Below are 19,088 nucleotides of genomic sequence, written 5' to 3' on the forward strand. Positions count from 1 at the left end.
CAAGCCATACCAAATGGTCCAGTATTAGTTATCACTGATTAATCATTAACAGACTGAGGAACTATAGGCAACTATAAGGCCGACTATACAGTGACAGCCGCTTAAGTTTACCTTTGTTGTCAGAGTCTTTCTTCAGGCAGAAGGCCACAGCCGCAGCAGACAGCACACCGGCAGAGGCCACTCCTGCCCGGCTGCCTCCCCCACCTGTTCCCCGGCCCTCACCGCTCTCTTCCCAGTACTTGTTATTGTTTCGCCCTCTGCTGGCCAGAGCCGCCCAGGAGCTGCGGCGGTTCGCCAGGTTGGACAGCCATCTAGGGGCGAGGTGGTGGTACTGTACTGACAGGTTGACACTGGTACCAGCGGTCTCCTCTGCCAAAATCCCCCTTCTAGAGACCCGGGAGGTGGACACAATGGGGTTGCGATTGGCCTCCGCTGGAGTCTCACGGATGCCCTGGCACACGGCACCGCTAGCGCTGGTCTGGAGTACGCGGCTACACGGCGACAGGCTGCGCGACCTTCGCGTAATTAGCCTAGTGGGAACAGATGATAACATGGCGACACACTCACCGAAAAAGAAGCGGGGGGGGAAACCCTCAGTCTGACAGTAATTCCAGAGGGCAACAGATACCCTACAGGCCGGAAATGCTGCGTTAATTCCGATGTAACGGCCGCTATCTTCAATTTACAGGTAGCTGGTTCACAACCTCCAGGACGAAAACAAGCGCCTCACATCATCGTAGCGTGGATGTCGCCAGAAACCGCGGTGCATTTTGGGAAATGTTGTTTTACTGGAAATTTCTGCGTCAGCCAGTTAGGCAAGATATGTATCCTGTACATGCTTCCGTGTTCGCTTAAACCAAGTTAAACAGTAATATAATTTGACTCAGGTGGCGATGAGTTTTCCCCGTTTTTGTTGTTTATAGTGGTGCAAATGTAGAGGTACAAAAGTACTAAAACAGACGTTACATTCAGCTTGAAGTTGTGCTTTGCGCATGCGTACTTTCGTCCAGCGCTAACGGTTACTGAAGCTTTTTGCCTAAAGTATCACTTTCGTCGAAAAGCCAGGACATCTGTCTCATATGCTAATTGATTAATTGGTATAAGACAAAACAATTCTAGAGTATTACGGTGTAACTTTCAAACAATTACTGGGCTGTTTTCCTTGAAATAGTCGGTGGTGTCTCTTTACAGTAAACTGTGGCCTTTGGTTTCCAGTCTGAGTCGTGTCTGAACAACAGGACACAGTTCTCTTGGTTTTCCGGTGCTTTCGTTTCCATCTCTTTTGTACAAGTGTTGTTATTCTCACAAGGGCAATCAAAAACCTGATGAGACAAGCTGTTGTTTTGTCAAAGCGTTTGGCCCTCGGTGGCGCCACTATGGCCGCCAGATGGTGCTGGTGTGGTTTCGGCCCAGTCATCCGCTTCAGACATAATTCAGAGAAAGTCTACTCATCTCCTTTTGATCGGGAAACGGGCTGAACAACTGTAAATGAAGTCCTCTTATCTCATTTGAACGCTTTCAGGTAGGCCTCAGTGTCTTTTTAATGTCTACAGGAACAAAGATTACAAGTGCATTTACTGTTTAATTGTCATGTCTTGTGAACAATGTAAGATATAGTGTTTTACATGTGTTGCCTTCTTTCAAATGTGAGCACTTATTCATTAATGTGGTTTTTGTTTGTACTTGATCTGCTCTATTGTGACTACATGAGGAAGAAGGAAAAAAAAAACAAAAAACAGGAATGATTTACCCAGTTCTGGTATCAGGAAGAACAAACCACACACACACACACACACACACACACGCACGCACACACAAACCCACCCAGCCACCCACCCACACACACACACACACACACACACACACACGCACGCACACACAAACCCACCCAGCCACCCACCCACACACACACACACACACACACACACACACACACACACACATGCAAACACATACCTTCAAAAGATGTGTCTGGAGCTCATGCATGATTTATTACTTCCTGCACAAGAAACCTAGCTTGATATGTCTGATAATAATGTATCAGTTTGTCTTTATAGTTGTGATTAAACCATATCTTGAGAGCATCTTGCTTCCTAAGATTTCTGACATTTTCTCTGTTGAAATTTTACGATGGTTTCACTACTTGCATATGTGAGGCTACTAAAGACACGGCGTTATCAAGGAAACACACTGATGTTGAAATTTTGTTGTGACTGAAATACAATCTAAGCAGAACATATAGAAGAGTGGGCCTCCCACAGTGGAGTGGAGCTGTAATTAATTAAGCGGGTTTGTTGTTTGCTGGCAGCAGGTTCACTCTGCCTCACCAGACATGAATCATAGAGGACAACATGCTCAGCCATCATAAATCCACTGGCACCTTCACCAGCCATCCCATCTAAATGCTTCAGGGATGTTTGTGTGGGTTTAATATTGTAGACACCTGACAATAGGCCTACATTCATTCAGTTAAAGCTACTCACGCTAACCTGTCAATATGTTTAGGTCCATGTGTGTGCCTAAAGCATTTTTAAAACAAACTATTACTGTTGATCTCAGTCGCAATGAGATTATAGGACTTGACTGTGCAGCTGATTATATATATCTCTCTCTCTCTCTTTCTCTAAATATATATATATATCTATATATATATCTATATCTATATATAGATATAGATATATATAGATATGATTCTATGTATGTATATGACACATGAACACATAATTATTTGGGCCTCAAGATGTCGTGAGAACACCCACAGATCAAATTGAGTGAAAGGCTTACACACTCCAAGATGAAGGGAGAGACTGATGAAAGAGAAAATGACACGACAGTCTGAGTGAAAAATAGATGAAGACAGGCAGCCAGAGTGACAGGAAATTACAGATACACAGTGCCACTTATTGCATTAGAGGAAATGAAAATGGGTTTTTTTATTATCGGTAGTAGTGAGTTTATACCTTGTTTAGCTGACTTTCTCAGCAATGAACAGTTCATAAGGAAGCATAACAGAAAGACAGCAGAATACTTTACACGTCAGCCTACAGGAGCCAATGCGCGCCCCCGCTGCTCTACTTTATGTGAGGGTTTGCCTGTGTGATGTGGTATTGTGGGTTGCGTTCAAGTACTCTGGGAAATAAAAGAATTATGCATCAAACTGTAATTGCCTATCCGTCTAGTAGTTGCATGCATAAGCTGGAGAAAACAACCTTCCCATCATTCATAAAAAATTAAAGTGGCCACAGACAATATAGAGGTCACCATTGCTGTGATAACACTTCTGAAAGATTATTTAGGCCCCGTTTCCTGCCACGGCTGAGCTGCAATTTCTAGATCAACTGGTAATGCCTTTTTTAATATTCAGAAGTATTCCAAATGTGATTGTTTCTGAAGTTTGTGCTGCAACAGCTGGAGATAGGCTTGGCAGCCTATAGGCTTAGACTATTTATCATGACTTTAGGGTCCCAAAATATAGTCAACAATAGGCCTATCTTAGCCAATTTATTATCCAAAAAGCCAGTTATTTCTAAGTTTGATTTACATTTACATGCATAAATAAACAGCTGTACCTGTTAAATAAAATATTAATAACAGTATGTAAAAGGTTGTGCTATAGCCACTATTTGTATCTGGTTAACATGAAGTCACTGAGGACCTGCTTAAAAACATTGCTCCATAGGGCAAGTATTGGTTGAAAATTTGATAATGTACCTTTAAAGTGTATTCATAAAACAAAGTTGATCAAAACAGCTAGGACCAACAACTAGTAAGTGACGCACTGTCCATTCTTAAGTGAAAGTGAAGTCCACAAAACCAGTTTTGACCACGGTTTAAGATGCAGGTTGCTTATAGCAAGTTAATAGCCATTTAAGAAGTATCATTCATTGTCACTGTTGTAAATGGCAATTTGTTTTCCTTTTATTTACGCGCCAGTGTTTTTTCTTTTAATAGACTAAATTTAATTTGGAAACATTAAGTAGGCTATAATAGGAACAGATAGTAGTCTACTTTTTATTGCAAGTTTTCATTTAGCTGTAGCTTTTGTGGGATTTCTGGAATAAAACGGAAGACAGCAAAAACAAACAAAACCAATTCATTAAAGGGCTCCTTGCCTTATTTCAAAATCAAAAGAAGTTCAACAAGCAAAATGTCCCTAAGGCGGACCTGTGAGCTTTACGAGGAGCACCTAAAGGCAGCACAGGGAGGCGTTTCCATCGCTGCGTCTCCTGCCGGTTCAGCCTGATTTCTCCTCCTCTCCTCCTCCTCTTCCTCCTCCTCCTCCTCCTCCTCCTCCTCCTCCTCCTCTTATTTCTCACCGCATCTCCTCTGCCACCTGCTACAGCTGCGACGCAGCGATGGAGAGCTGCTGCAAATGATCGTAATCTCACAGAAGACCAGCATCGAGAGAGAAAGACACAGAGGAAAAGATAGGTAAGAAAGGGAGCGGACAGAGAGAGAGAGAAAGAGAAAGAGAGAGTGACAAGCGAAAACAGAAACATATGGTTTGTCTGGAGAGCGGCTGTTTCTGAGGACTGCTGGACCGGGCTGAAACTTATTCAACCAACCGCGATCGACCGCAGGGCTCCGCTCGTTCGCCCCCTTCGCGTCTGTGGCACTTGTCGGCCTTATTTCCGTGTGCTCTCACCTGTGTGAGGCTGTGCTGACATCTCTGTTTGATTAGTTTGTGCAGGGTGGATTGCGGTTGTTGTACCTCCCCGGACGCGCACACGCACACGCACGCAGATCATCACAAGACGCGGTGCAGCCCACAAAGGCTTCTTGCGAGGAGGAAATTGAATTAGACAAGTTATTCCCACAGAAGAGTAGCACAAGAGGCTCCCGGCTTTTCCTCCGAGCTCCCGGCTTACAGTGTCTACCCCGGGCCCACCAGGAGTCTCCTAAGCCCTCCCCTCTCTCCTCCCACCGTCTCCCGGTAACAAGCCATGTCTGGACAGACTGTGACCATCCCGGACGACCGGGCATTCGCCAGCTTCAAGGCCGAGTGTCTGTGCGAGGAGGGCTGGGGTATGACCTACAGCAAGGCGGGCATCACGGTGTGGACCCAGGGTCTGGAGGAAGGGAAGTCAGTCCACAAAATTAAGGTGAGACTTCTTTACCTAACAGGTATGAAATACGTTAGGGCAAGAATACAGTGCAAGTTCGTGAAAAATATATGATATTACAAGAAAAATCAATTTCCATGCATTTCTATGGAGTTTTATATGAATAATGGAAAGTGGTGAGGGCGGCACGAACACAAAGGGAAGGGGGAGAAATAAAGCCCTGCTGTATAATCCAGTTGGCAGAGAAGTGCTCTGTCTAAATTCCCATATGATCCAAACTGCTGACATGCTTTAACCACTGCTTTATGCTGCATGGTCCCATTGTCATTGCAGAGGCTTCTCCCAACTACTAACAGCAGGTTTCAAATGACGAAGCATACTGTGGACTGTCACTCCAACAGTGCAACTGTAAACACTTAAGGAAGGAACTTTCTTTTTTTTCAATCACTGTTTATTGAACGCATCCTGTGTTAGATTAACTTATCTTTTTTATAAATGTGTGTGGGGGTAGGGTTGTGAATGTATGCCTGAAATGCAGAATGACCCATGCTAAAGAGAAGTGAGAGCAGGAGTCGGCCTCAGGAGGCAGGTTTAATTCTTCGGGGACACATCACCCTCTGCCAGTGAAACTATTTTCAAGTCTCCACCCATATGCACATTACCTTCACTAGTTTTAAGTAGAATATGTCACCTTCTGTTGAATTAGATTTGCAAACAGTTTGCCATCTATTTAACACACACTGAGGAGTACAAAGGCACAACCTGAGATACTACAATATACAATAGAACTGATTGAACTGAATGAATTGATGGAGTGAGTTGTGAATTTGTCTTTCATTCAGTGATTACAGAGAGGGTTGTCTGCTGAACTCAGTTTCATGTTATTCTAAATAGAACAATTTTGGGTTTAATGACAGAATATGCAGTGTAAAGACATTATTTTGGGTCATTGTTTGTAAACACCGACAAAATGATTCTAATCCTGTTCTACTACTGCCAATTGACGTTAACACAAAAGGTGCGCTGGGCGGGGGAAAAAATTGCAGTAGTTCCTGGTCATAGCTTAGGTAAGATAATAGTGTGACAGCCATGTGAAAGTACTTGATGAGTAAACTTTGTTATCTATCCAAATAGCTGTCATGGCAGTTGGCCTTAAGTGTGAATGTTTGTCTTGGGAGGCAATGAGGAGGTGTCATCAGAACAGCGACGCCACTTTCAGCTGTGGAAAAACTGCTGCGTACCATCTAACACATTATATTTGACCACAGTCATTAATTTTGCTTTGTTAGCGTTCTGAGACAAAGGCCCAGAGGTAAAAACTAATTCAGACGCTCTTCACAGCACACCAGTGGGAAAACATGCCATTATCTCTTGAACAGGAATAGATGATTATACAAGTGGTTTGAATTTGCTCCCATGCATGGATACAAAGTGAAACTTTAATACAACTTTCAGTTCCCTTTTTTTTATTGTGTAGTTAACGGCATCGTTATGATAATCCATTATTTGAAGATGATTAAACACTGTAAGCCATGTTGTTGTTTGTTGGCTCAGGTGATCTGTCTTACCTTTGCCTGGCTGAAGTTCTCTGTTTGAATAAATGGTGAAAGATTTTCATCCAAACAATTTGGGCAGTGCGGGTTCTTGTGCAGCACTTAGTGCCCACAGCCCCATGGAAGTTCTTATCACTGAAAAGAAGAAATTGAGAAAAAATACATATTGTTAAATCACAGTTATAGTTGCAGTTGCCCATGGACACTACAATCGCCACTTATTCGCAGATGTTGGTTGGGAACCTGACTGACTGACAGTTTAGTGCTTAACTGGCTCAAAACCTCTTGCAGTGTTGTCCATTTTACGTGAAGACCGATTTGGCTTCACAGCTGGCAGTTGAGGGAAGGTTGCTTCCACGTGTCCAGCCTTCACACCACTTACTGATCTGGCCAAAGCTGACATGAAAATCTGATTACTGTCAGTTACTGTGGGAAACACTTCCTTCTCATGTGCAGAGATGGAAATTGAACACCTTCTCCTTTCTGTAAATGTGTGTGTGTGTGTGTGTGCTTTCCTGCTGGTGTATCCGGGTCTGAGGAGCGTGAGCAAGCCACCAGGTGTTTACTTTGTGAAATAAAGCGGTGTGTGCATGCGTTTGTGGATGGGTGTGGGTCTGTGTGCACAGGGGTGTTATCTTTATCTGCAGGGCCCCCCCCCCCCCCCCCCCCCCCCCCCCCCCACTGTCTGTCTTTGTACCTGGGGGGCGGGGCAGGTGTGTGTGTGTGTGTGTGTGTGTGTGTGGTGTATAGTTTAATCTGTTTTTTGTAAACGGGCCTCATTTGCCTGTGTGATTCCTCAGGATACGTCCTGTGTGTGCACAAGGGGAGGTGTATTATGTCTGCATCAGCAGGGAAAAAAGTGTGTGTGTTTATGTTAGTGTGCGTGTGCATGCAGGTAGGTTCTGCTTATTCATGCTTTTTTTTTTATATACAGGACAGGTGTGTTTCCTCGCAACAGCTCTTCAAACAGAGACAAGTAGAAAGCGCAGACAGACACACACACACACATTTGGAGTTTGGGCGGGGCTTCTATCTATACTGTAACTGGCACTTTATTTTTATGTAAATATGACAGTTACAAGAGCTTGATTTTGCATCTCATTTTCTTGTCAGTCTCACACACACTCCATCCCACACTCTACAAATGTAGACAGAATTTTGACATAAATTGTAGTTGTATGTAAATATGGTAGTTGATGTGTATGTATCACACTCATGGGTGTGTGTGTTTGTGTGTGTGTGTGTGTGTGTATATATGGGTAAGGACTGGGGCATTCGGCAGGGCCATAAATATATCTCTTCTATTTATAGATGGAGTAAAAGCATTAATCTTTGCTGCTGCATGTCAAATGATTGATGTGCGTGTTGAGACGTGTTTGTCCAACCTCTCCCCCTGTTTCAGTTTCTCTCTTTCATGTAGCATTAACAGCAGTAAAGGGGAAAACATAGTGTATATCCAAATCAGACAATATGAGAGAGAGAGAACAGACTGGCAATCATCATCATCATCATCATTAGCCGTCTTATTATAATCAGCTTGATTAGCATCGTAATCATTGCCACTGCCATATTCACCAATAATGGCGTGTAATCACTCACACTAACCATCATCATCATCATCCTCATCATCATCATGATATCATTTGTCAGCACATGACTCCACACACAATGCAGTGTGTGTGTGTGTGTGTGTGTGTGTGTGTGTGTTAGCGTGTAGGTGGTTTTGTTTACTTTAATAGTCTGACAAACTGTCAGATAGCTGCCAGCTCCTTTTGCCTCTCTGCCACACACACACACACACACACACACAGACACACACATCCTGGAGACTCCAGGGTCTGCCTTCTCCCATGTTGACACAGAGGGAGGCCTGGCTCTGAATCACACACTCACCCTTCTATTTTTTTTTGTTCGTAATTGTCTTCAGCAATCACATATCAGCACCCAGAGGAGCAAATGATGAGGGCTGACAGGTTGGAGGGAGGTAGGGGAGGAACGAGAGTGGCAGGGAGAGAACAAGAGTGGGTGAGACATGGAATAAGGGAGAGAATGAGAGGTGGGTGGAGTGGGTTGGCTGTGCAGGGGTCACAGGTCATTGGGTATTCTGAGTGGGCAGTGGGTGTAGTGTGGACAGGCTTGGAGAAAAGACCTCACAAAAAGAGACACACACCTATTGTTTGTGTACCTACTTGTCCGCCTGTTTGTCTCCCTCTGTCCCTGTTTTATCTTTCTGAACTCTCTTTCACCCGCCTCCCTCCTTGCTTCATCTGCTGAGTTTACTGATTTAGTATATAATGGAATTATGCACATGTGTACTTAGCTGCCTGTATGTCTTCATTCTGTACTGGACGTTTTTTGCTCCCTGCAGTTCTCTTCTTTCACCTTTTCACTTGCCTTTTCCTTCTTCCTCCTACTCCTGTTTCAGTTTGCCTGCAGATACAACACATCCTTTATTCTCCCTGGTCTTTTCTGAACTACAAGTCTTCTGTAAATCTGTCTTCACACACAAACGCACACAGATATCAAATGTGACACTTTACTGGTACTGATGTTCTGAATTATTATTTTTCTTGTGGAAGCCTTTGTGGTCAACTAAAATGACTTTGGCACAGTTACAGTTTCTTTTCAAAAACCCATCATACTGCATACTGTAATGTGTTTTTGTAGTTCCAGAATAGAGAGTTCATATTGAAGAGTCAGGAACAAGCCTGTAATTTCATAGAAAGAACAGTGTCTGCTGCCAGCAGGAATCCTCTTGCATCCCCTGTCATAGGCTTTGTTGCTTCCCTGTAATGTTAATCTGCAATCTCCATAATGTCACAGACTGATTTCACCACTCGATTCTTCACAGTGCTTGAAACGTTACTTCATTAAGAGTAGTAATCTAATGCAGGTCTAATGCAATTCAGATACAACTGCCAGATTTCAGATTTTGTCTGTTTATACTGTAGCATGTTGCTTTATTTGGCCTACATGAACTTGCTGTCTGCCTGTTCTCAAATCTTTTTAGCTTCACTTTCTCTCTGCTTGAATGCTGCTCAAGTGTTCTGGCCGTCTGAGCTCTGACTACGAATAACTGGAGTCTAACAGACGTTTTCAGATTGCTCTTCATGTTATGTCTCAGTGTCTGACCTCAAAATTATGACTCAGTCTACTTTCTGAACAGAACCATAAATTAGCCCCAGTGATGTCCTAGATGAGGATAAGTGATGAGGTCAGACAACATAACACCGTTGCCTTCTGCTAGAGTCAGACATTTACATGTTTTTATTCTCTCTGTTTCATGTTATTTTTACTGCCCACTGAACCCATTCTCTATTTCCTAGTTCTCAGTGAGGGTTTTGTGGTTGGGTATGTCATTTCACGTGCGCGTTTTCAGTTTCTTTAGTTTCACAGTGCAGTTATTCTGCAGCCCTGTGAACCTGTGTCTGTGTCTAAGGGCTCTATAAATAAACTTGATTTAAACAGCACAGCTCAGCAACGAGTGAACATAGCTATAGTGCACACAGTGACATTGTTATACATGCATAACATTTCTTGAACAAGTGGATCGAGGCATCAAAATGGAACAGTTGGGAGTTATAATGATATCTGGTCCCAGGACAATTAGCTTTGCTTAATTTGGGTCTTTTCCTAAAAAAGTTCTCTGTAATTGTGACATTTTTACCCTCCTGCTTTCTTTCCCTTTTGCATGTCATTATTCCCCAGTATAATCTGTCATTATCTCTTCGCTGGAACTTCCAACTCCAAAGAAATAATGGAAGTGCTCTTCACGATCCTTTTACCCAAAATGAGTATTTGCCAGAGGTGTATAGTCGGTGAATCAGTGAAACTTTTTTCTCAGTTTTTGTGAATGTGTGCGTGTTAATAGACATCTTCCTCTCCAAGGATGGCAATGTCAGTCTAAGAAGCTAAACTAAAAGGCTAAACATGGTAAACATTATACCTTCTAAAAAGTAGCATATTAGAGCTGTCAGAGTAGCTTAGCATGCTGGTGTTAGCGTTTAGCTCAAAGCACGCAGTCATGTGATTTTACTCTTTCACATGACCGTCAGTGAGAAATGATCAGTTTTGCTGATCCATATCTGAATGAGCTCTTTAGATAACACATATTTTGTGCTGTTCCACCAAAGGGGAACACTTATTCTTTCACAAGCTATTGTTGTTATAGACTTGAGAGGAGACCTCCTGTTTAAACAGCTGTAAAGTCAAATGTAGAGTGAAGTTGGTGATCATTTTCTTAAATTAAGCCCTGAGGGAACACAGAAAAGAAGATGGTACAGACAGAGCTTTAAACCATCTGGACTATTTGTAATGGGAGTTAAAATCGTCTGGGACAGACAACCACCCATGGTCCATTTCTTTCTCATTTACTGATCGTCACTTGCTCTGTTTTCCTCTCAGTCTCAATTGCTCTTAGTGTTTCTTTGTGTCACACATCCTCCATTGCTTTGTTCTTCTATGTCTTTATCCCAGTCTTTTTCTTTTTTTTTTGACTCTCCCTTCTCTTTCTCCTTGTTGTTATTATCAGGCCTAATTCCCCCTGACAATTGTAACTGTAGTAACAGCTTTACTCTGGGGCTGCAGACCTCTCTTTATATGGGGTGAATGTACAGTGCCATCTACTCCAAACCTGATGAAAGCACGAGTCCCCATGGTTTCATTAATAAGCTGAAACACACCTACACCATACTGGTTCCAAATCAACAAGTATGAATGTATAAACAACTACTTCCTCTTAGATTTAGCTTTTAAACCTATCACTATGCTTTGTCTTAAGGTTTCTTTAAGTAGACCTAAGAGAAAAACAATTCAATCTCATTTCTGGTTTCAAACTATACATATCCTTCATGCTTCTGTCCAAACAGCAGGGGACCTGTGGACATGTATGGTCTCTAAAAATCAAGCAGTCAGACCCACTGCTACCCCCTCCACTTCTAAATGTGTTGTTTTCCATTTAAGAGTTCAGGTCTAGTAATGACTCATCTGTGGTCCGTGGCCCATCTCCTGATCCTCTGCTAATTTTCTCTCTCTCTCTCTGTCTCACACACTGTCTCTTTCTTTGCTCTCTGACACTGCCATCTGATGTCTAATCATTTACACGTCAGTTGCCATATCTGTGTGTGTGTGTGTGTGTGTGTGTGTGTGTGTGTGTGTGTGTGTGTGTGTGTGTGTGTGTGTGTGTGTGAGAGAGAGAGAGAGAGAGAGCTTCTTTCGAAATGAGTACGTACAGGATCCCTCAGTGCATATTTACATTCATCCTCTTCATTCATTTAGTCATTCATTCATTTAGAATTTTGGCCACCAGGGTTTCACATCTATCTCTATTGGCATGAATAGCAGTGAACTCTGTAGCTCTCTACAACAACAGCACAGTGCTTTACTGTGAATTTATGGGAGGCAGCTTCATTAAAATTTCATGGATTTTCCTGCTGCATAGTCTGCATTAGGTATATATGGTAAACATACGGTATGTTCAGTAAAATAGTTTAACATAAAATGAAATCATTTTTTTAATAACTGAAGTGTGTTAGCTTTTTTTTTTTTTTTTTCTTATTGTCTGACTAAAACCTGTCTCTCTTTCTGTCCCTGTGTCTCAGTGTCGGATGGTGTGTAAGGACGTGTCAGCTGAGACCATGTACGATGTTCTCCACGACATTGAATACAGAAGGAAATGGGACACGAACGTCATCGAGACTTTCGATATCGGGAGACTCACGGTCAACGCGGATGTTGGCTACTACTCATGTATGTTACACGTGTAAACATATGCTGTTTACAGCAAGCGCCTGCGCTCATTTGTCACTAATATGATTTGGGCCTGTGAAGGGAAGCAGATACACACATAAGTGCAGATTGATCTACAATGTGGTGTTCACCAGACCAGATCTTGTTTGTTAACAGGGAAGTGTCCAAAACCTCTTCGGAACCGCGATGTCATCACGCTTCGCTCCTGGCTGCCAATAGGGAGAGATTACATCATCATGAACTACTCTGTCAAACACGCCGTGAGTATACACACACACACACACACACAGCTTTCACATGCTCAGCTGGAGCCCTGCTCATTCACCCCTCCATGACTCTGTGCATGCATGCTGAAAGGTGAATTGTGAAATTATTTTGAAATGAGCGCACACTGGGTGAGCAGACATGAAGCTTTTATCCAGTTTAGCAAGCTTAAGGGCGTTGTGCCACATGAAATGAAATCCTTAAATATTTGTGGGAAAGTGGTGATACAAAGGTGTGTGTGTGTGTGTGTGTGTGTCTCTGTGTGTGTGTGTTTGTGCGTTTGTTAGTCATTTAAAAGTCTACTCATATGGAAGACAATTTGGCCCCTTTCCAAAGAGAGTGCCCTCACATACCCACTGCCTTACACTCTTTACCTGGGGGAATGATGGATGCACAGTGTGCTGGCACTGCTTCACTTTAAGTGGAGGATAGCTGATGTGAGTTAGTTCTGTGTATTTGTGTTTTTAGCTCAGCTTCCAGTCATGCTTTTTAAGAACTTGAGTAATTTGAATGCCAAAGACCGGTGAAACAAACAGACTGATTAGAGAACGCTGTGACCATGTGAGTGACTTTCAGTTTGGAACCAATTTCTTGTCCTACCAGTAGATGAGGACAAGCATTATCCATTGTAAAAGCTTGAAGTCGTCACCTATCTCTCTGGGGCTAGAGGAGCTGATTATTTCCACCATTCGCTGAGAAAATTGATTATCAAATAGCTGCAGATTAATTTTCAACAACTAATCAATTATCTAAGTATCTGCATCAGCTCTACCTCTCTCGCTCTGTCTTCCTGTGCCTGTCTTTTCTGTCCCTCCTCTCTTGTCTCATGTCTCCTTCTCTTTATCTTTCTCTGTCTTTCTTGCATTTCTCTCTGTCCCACAGTATCCTTTTGTCTCGTCTTTTTCCCTTTCTGTTTCTCATTCCCAGTTTCCCTCACTGATGTCGTGTTTACAAAAGGATAAGACCCCTCATGTGACTGTTAGCTGTTGACTTCCGCCTCGCCTTCCGCATTCCTGCATCAATAAGTGGTTACGAACATAATAGACTGTGTGTGTGTGTGTGTGTGTGTGTGTGTGTGTGTGTGTGTGTGTGTGTGTGTGTGTTTGTGTCTGTGTTTGTGTTTCATGTGTGTCATGTGTGTATGTGCATGACTCTGTGTGTGTGTGGTTAGCCAAGGTCACTCCTGATAAGCAGTAGTATTTGAGAGCTTGACTTGTGGAGTGCAGCTTAAGGGGATACTCAGTTGAGTGCTGAGTTGATGAGTCCACTACCAGGAGGAGTCAGTCCACTTCTACTGTATTTGCTGCTACAGTCATCTGCGCTCTTGTCCAGGATTACTAACAAATGCTTTTTTCAATCATACATTTACAAAGTGTTTCACCAATCACCCTTTGGGCTCCAGCTGCCATTGTATTTGGGGCAGATCGTTATAGTCTAATTTATACTTGTATGAGAGGCTTATATAAGTGCTACAGCTAATGACTGCTCTCTCAGCTGATCTACTGAGTACTTCTTGAGCACCATCATCAGGTCAAACTTTTAAACTTTCCAATACTTTATGGCCAAATACCTGCAAAACTAGTGGCATTCCCATCAACCTCAGCAGCGCCTTGTACTAAGTGCTAATTTGTAAAAAGTGGCGAACATCCTAAGGTATGGTGAACATGGTAAACATAACATGTACTATATCCGCGCTAAACATCATAATGGTAGCTTTGTCACTGTTAGCATGTTAGCATGCTGAGCATTTAGATCAAATCATCATCTGTATATTCTAATCATGTTGTTGATATATAAACTGTCAGTCAAGTGACAAATGCCCGTTGCAAGTTACCAGACCCCAAAGTGATGTCTCGTTGGTTTTGTCTCACAAACAGTCGAATGTTACAGAGACTAGAGAGACACCTTGCTGGTGATTAATGCTTCAGATTTCCTGTTGTCTCTCCTATAAAAAACCTCTACATTAGTACAGAAAATTGTAATGATGCTGTCCTTGAGTTCTCAGAAACCTGCAGATGATTCACAAAAGAAATTCCTACAATGTAACTTATTTGTAGAGAAGTGCAGGTACCAAAAATGTGTGTCAAATAGCAGGGAAAAGATAAAGCAGTTATCTTCTCCTCTAAAACTATTCTTCAACTGGCTGCTGCTCTGTGTGCTTCTCCGCAGTGTGCCTGTCCCAATTAGCACAGGCTAACCAGTGCTGTACTTTATCATCATGAATAATAATCTGAGATATAAAGTCAAAGGAGCCAGCAGTGGAATAGTTGGCTAAAGCTGGCCTTTACTGCTGTGGTATTCACGGGGTAGTGTGGACTGGATTTGCATCAGAAATATGACTGTGAAGCAGAAAATCAGATTGACGGGCAGTTTAAAAACGCAACACAGCAGACAGCCTTGAATGCCAGTGCTTAACCTGCACACCCTTTATACGTTATTTGATAGATGTAGCTCACAAAGCAGACAAATAAATACTGCTGTCATTATGCAGTGATTTCTGAATATCTGTGCTTGCTTGTGCATGTGTGTATAATGTGTCAATAAATTAATTTATTAAAGTGAGGTATATTTAGCTGACAACTTGATCTGAAGTAACCAAAAATCAAGGTTTTACAGGGTTTCCTTTCCGTTTTTGACAGAAAACAAGACTGTACATCAATTGCATAAAGATGATGATAATATTAATGTGTGTGTGTGTGTGTGTCATCTCTACAGAAATACCCTCCTAAAAAGGACATGGTGCGAGCTGTGTCCATTCAGACTGGCTACATGATCCAGAGCCAGGGACCTGGCCACTGCACCCTCACATACATGGCCCAAGTAGACCCACGAGGTAACCAATATGCACACACACACACACACACACACACACACACACACACACACACACACACACTCACACTCTCAACACATGCTCAAACCTCTGATGAATGAATCATTCACTCTGCCTTTATGTCAAAATGAGTCGTCATAGTAACCATATGAAGGACATTCTGTTTTACTCTCCTGTGTCTCTCTCTCTCTCTCTCTCTCTCTCTCTCTCTCTCTCTCTCTCTCTCTCTCTCTCTCTCTCTCTCTCTCTCTCTCTCTCTCTCTCTCTCTCTCTCTCTCTCTCTCTCCCTCCCTCCCTTCTTTCTTTTGGGTGTCTTTTTCTATTCATTTACACTTTCCTTTTATTCTCCCTTCAACTTATTCACTGTCACTCTCTTGCATACGAGTTGTGATTGTGTAAATCTCTTTAATCACCCGTTTGTAATGTGTGTGTGTTTGTGTGTGTGTGTGCTTGTGCTTGTGTGTGTGTGAGAGAGTGTGAAGAGTGTCCAAAGCCTCACTTTGATCCTGAATGACATGACATGTAATGAAGCAACCTTTAAATCCCTCTTTTATATCTCCTCCATCCTCCTCTTACTTTTTCACTCCTTTTCTGTCACACTTTGATTCTCACACTTTGTGTCTCTCTCTTTCTTCTCTGTCTCCTGCTCACTCTGTCTCTTTTGCAGGTTCATTACCCAAGTGGGTTGTCAACAAGTCTTCCCACTTCCTTGCTCCTCGCGTAAGTAATTTGCAGATTAACACAGATTCTGTGTGTTGTGTGTGTGTTGATGTGTTAATCCACAGACACTGCATCGAGGCTACACACAGCACAGTGCCTGTCGAGATGAGAAATATGCAGAGCTTATATGCATGCAAAATGTGCAGTCTCTTCTACACATTCCAGAAACACACTAGTTTACTGTATTTGTTTGTCAGTTTGAGGGTGTGTGCGTATTTGTTGAAATAGGGCACAGACTCTCTCTCTCTCTCAGAGCCCCCTGGGATGGAGGAATCCCTTGTTGATAGTGTCAAAAAATAGATGCTCAGTGAGATGTACAAATCCCACTGAAAATAACCGTGCTGATGACTTCAATATAATAAATATTGAAGGAATTTTCTCTCTGGGTCCTTTTATCATTCAGAATTCACAACATAAATACAGTGTTACCATTTGATTCATATTTTTAAACCAATAGTCATTTTGTGTAATTTTTTTTTAATTATACACATTTGTGTGTGATTGCTCTTCCACCTTCTGTACTAAGAGAAATGTGTGAAAGTCCCTGATGATTTGGCTCAACACTTAAATTCCTGTCTTCATGTAGGTTTACACAAGGTCCCCTCCCAATAAGAAGCCAAAAGGGAGTCTCTTGGCTTCTCTACCTCTTTTTTTATCTCCTGTGATCCTGCCAGTCATCCATCTTCATCATTTTTTTTTTCAGTAGTGCTGTTTTTGTCCTCTATCTCTGTATTCTACAGCTTTGTTGAGTTTAGTCCTCCTCATGTCAGTGTTGACTGAGATTGAAAAATGGCAACACGTTCAAGTACAAATTATTTCTAGCAATCACTGCTATTGTTTCCTTTCTGCCAGCTGACCTGTGTCAGGATCACTGTAAAACTATAACCAAATAAACAGGTTTGTCATCTCTTTCCATCCCTTCAAGGCAATGAAGAAGATCAACAAAGCTTGTTTGAAGTATTCAGAGTGGAAGCAGAGACACAACCCTGATTTCAAGCCCTGGCTCTACCCTGAACAGACTACATTACCCAGCATCCCACTCTCTGAGCTCAGCATTCAGCATGCAGACAGCCTGGAGAATATTGATGAGAGCTCTCTGGCTGAGGCCCAGGAGAGAGAAGACAGTGACTAACAAACACACACACACACACAAACAAACACACCCATGTATTCATACACACACACAAACAGTAATGCAGGGATACACATATGCTTGATACACATCTACAACCACACATATGTCGATGTGATTCTTTATGTGTGTGTGTGTGTGTGTGTGTGTGTGTGTGTGTGTGTGTGTGGACACATGCACATGCATTCTTGATTCTATACTGCATTTGCATATGCAGGCATGCTAACAGTCACATGTATGTAAGCATTCATACACACAGACCAACTCATACTTCACCAACTTGATCCCACACTTACATACATAATATATGACCACATACATACACAAACATGCATCATTGATGCATCTACTCGCAAGGGGCTGCAAGACTACTTATTTTTACAAGTCACTAAACTAATATTTAATGTAGTCAAAGAAAGTGGCTGTAAATGTGATTTTTCATGCATCTTCAAGGGATATCAAAGTTTTCTAATCAGGGCATATGCAGATTATCATAGCAAAATATATTTTCATTAAGAGTCACTGTTAAAACATTCTGTTGTCATCTAAAATATGAGCAATGGATTTGAAAATTATGCTTTCCTGCTGGGAAAACACTGCTGCAACCCCTAATGGTCATGTATACAGTAAGAACATAATTGTGTCGACAAATGGACACACACACACCATTCTTTCATACTACATTTATGCACTCAGACGTGTTTACACACTAGATTTGTATCTTTCTGCCCATTTTGTGTCTCTGTCACTCATTATGTGTTTCCATCACATTTTGTAAGCACATAATAAATATGCAGGTGTGCAGAAGGCAGCTGGAAATCCAAACCCAACCTGCAACCCTCACACACACACACACACACACACACACACACACACACACACACATATAGATTATTACACTCACACGTACTGTCTGCTCCTCTATTTGAGAGATGTTTGAATGTATGTAGACTTTAAAAATTAAATACAGATTCCTACAAAGGTTTTCAAATTTCACTGGTAGTCTGAGTATTTTTTTCTGTGTGTGTGTGCTTCACATGTGTCTGTACCTTTGCTTGGGTTGACGTCTGATGCTGCCTGTAGATTTGCATGGTCGTGCTGATGCTAAAATATGTATGTAAAGGATCACTGACCTGATTAACTGTTTGAACACCGTGACAACCTGTTTTCACTCACTGGAAAAGATGTGCACATGTGTTTGTTTGATTGCATGTGCCCATATACTCATGCATGTGTGTTGCCTATGTGTGCACAGTCTCCTAGATCAGAATTAGGAATCCCCCAATCTGTTGGCATGGCAACTCTGAGATCGACTCAGCACCAAAGAGAGACACAGGGAGATGAGAGCTTGCATGTCACAGAGGAAGTGACATATTGCAGGGTGTCTGCCTCTTCTTCCCTATGTAGAATTAGACTAAGTGCACGTATATTGTAAATGCACCATCTGCACAACAATTTCTGTTTTCCTGTGGTGAGTTAATTGGATGCTGGACGCATGTCTAGCATGACACACACACACACACACACACACACACACACACACACACACTCACTCACTCACCAGAAACAGCAAGGTGGCCTACAGAATGGCTACAGAAATGCATTAAACATGCTGAACACAGATAAGCTGAAGAAAATTATTTCAAAACCCATGAAGCTTTGTCTGCGACAGTAAGAGGAAGATGTTGTGCAATATATGTAACATCATGGCTTAAAATGATTTTTGCATGTCATCTACACTGTCTGTTCCCATTTTTACAGCATCTGCGTCCTGC

At 42.3% G+C, this 19,088-nt stretch overlaps 2 protein-coding genes across 3 annotated transcripts in view; one reads left to right on the plus strand and one right to left on the minus strand.

The window, feature by feature from the left end:
• clpb (ClpB family mitochondrial disaggregase) overlaps positions 1-746 on the minus strand; it is a 31,720-nt gene extending 30,974 nt beyond the window's left edge. Inside the window, exon 1 of the mRNA XM_071497383.1 lies at positions 112-746. Coding sequence (XP_071353484.1) covers positions 112-553 — 442 coding nt within the window. The 5' untranslated portion in view covers positions 554-746. The remainder of the gene's footprint in view (positions 1-111) is intronic.
• stard10 (StAR related lipid transfer domain containing 10) lies at positions 743-18,309 on the plus strand. 2 transcript variants are annotated; one of them, XM_071497385.1, is made up of 7 exons: positions 743-1,522; positions 4,682-5,102; positions 12,217-12,364; positions 12,521-12,624; positions 15,344-15,461; positions 16,129-16,181; positions 17,107-18,309. In XM_071497385.1, the coding sequence occupies exons 2-7, from the start codon at positions 4,944-4,946 to the stop codon at positions 17,311-17,313; spliced, it is 789 nt and encodes a 262-aa protein (XP_071353486.1). In that variant the 5' UTR covers positions 743-1,522; positions 4,682-4,943; the 3' UTR covers positions 17,314-18,309. The 2 variants fall into 2 exon arrangements, with proteins under 2 accessions (XP_071353486.1, XP_071353487.1); XM_071497386.1 differs by lacking the exon at positions 743-1,522 and adding an exon at positions 4,297-4,431.
• The last annotated feature ends 779 nt before the right edge of the window (positions 18,310-19,088 follow it).

The sequence above is a fragment of the Trachinotus anak genome, unplaced genomic scaffold (genome assembly GCF_046630095.1).
Source record: "Trachinotus anak isolate AG129_WGS33_773 ecotype Australia unplaced genomic scaffold, CSIRO_AGI_Tana_v1 ptg000014l, whole genome shotgun sequence".
In the NCBI taxonomy this organism is placed as follows: Eukaryota; Metazoa; Chordata; class Actinopteri; order Carangiformes; family Carangidae; genus Trachinotus; species Trachinotus anak.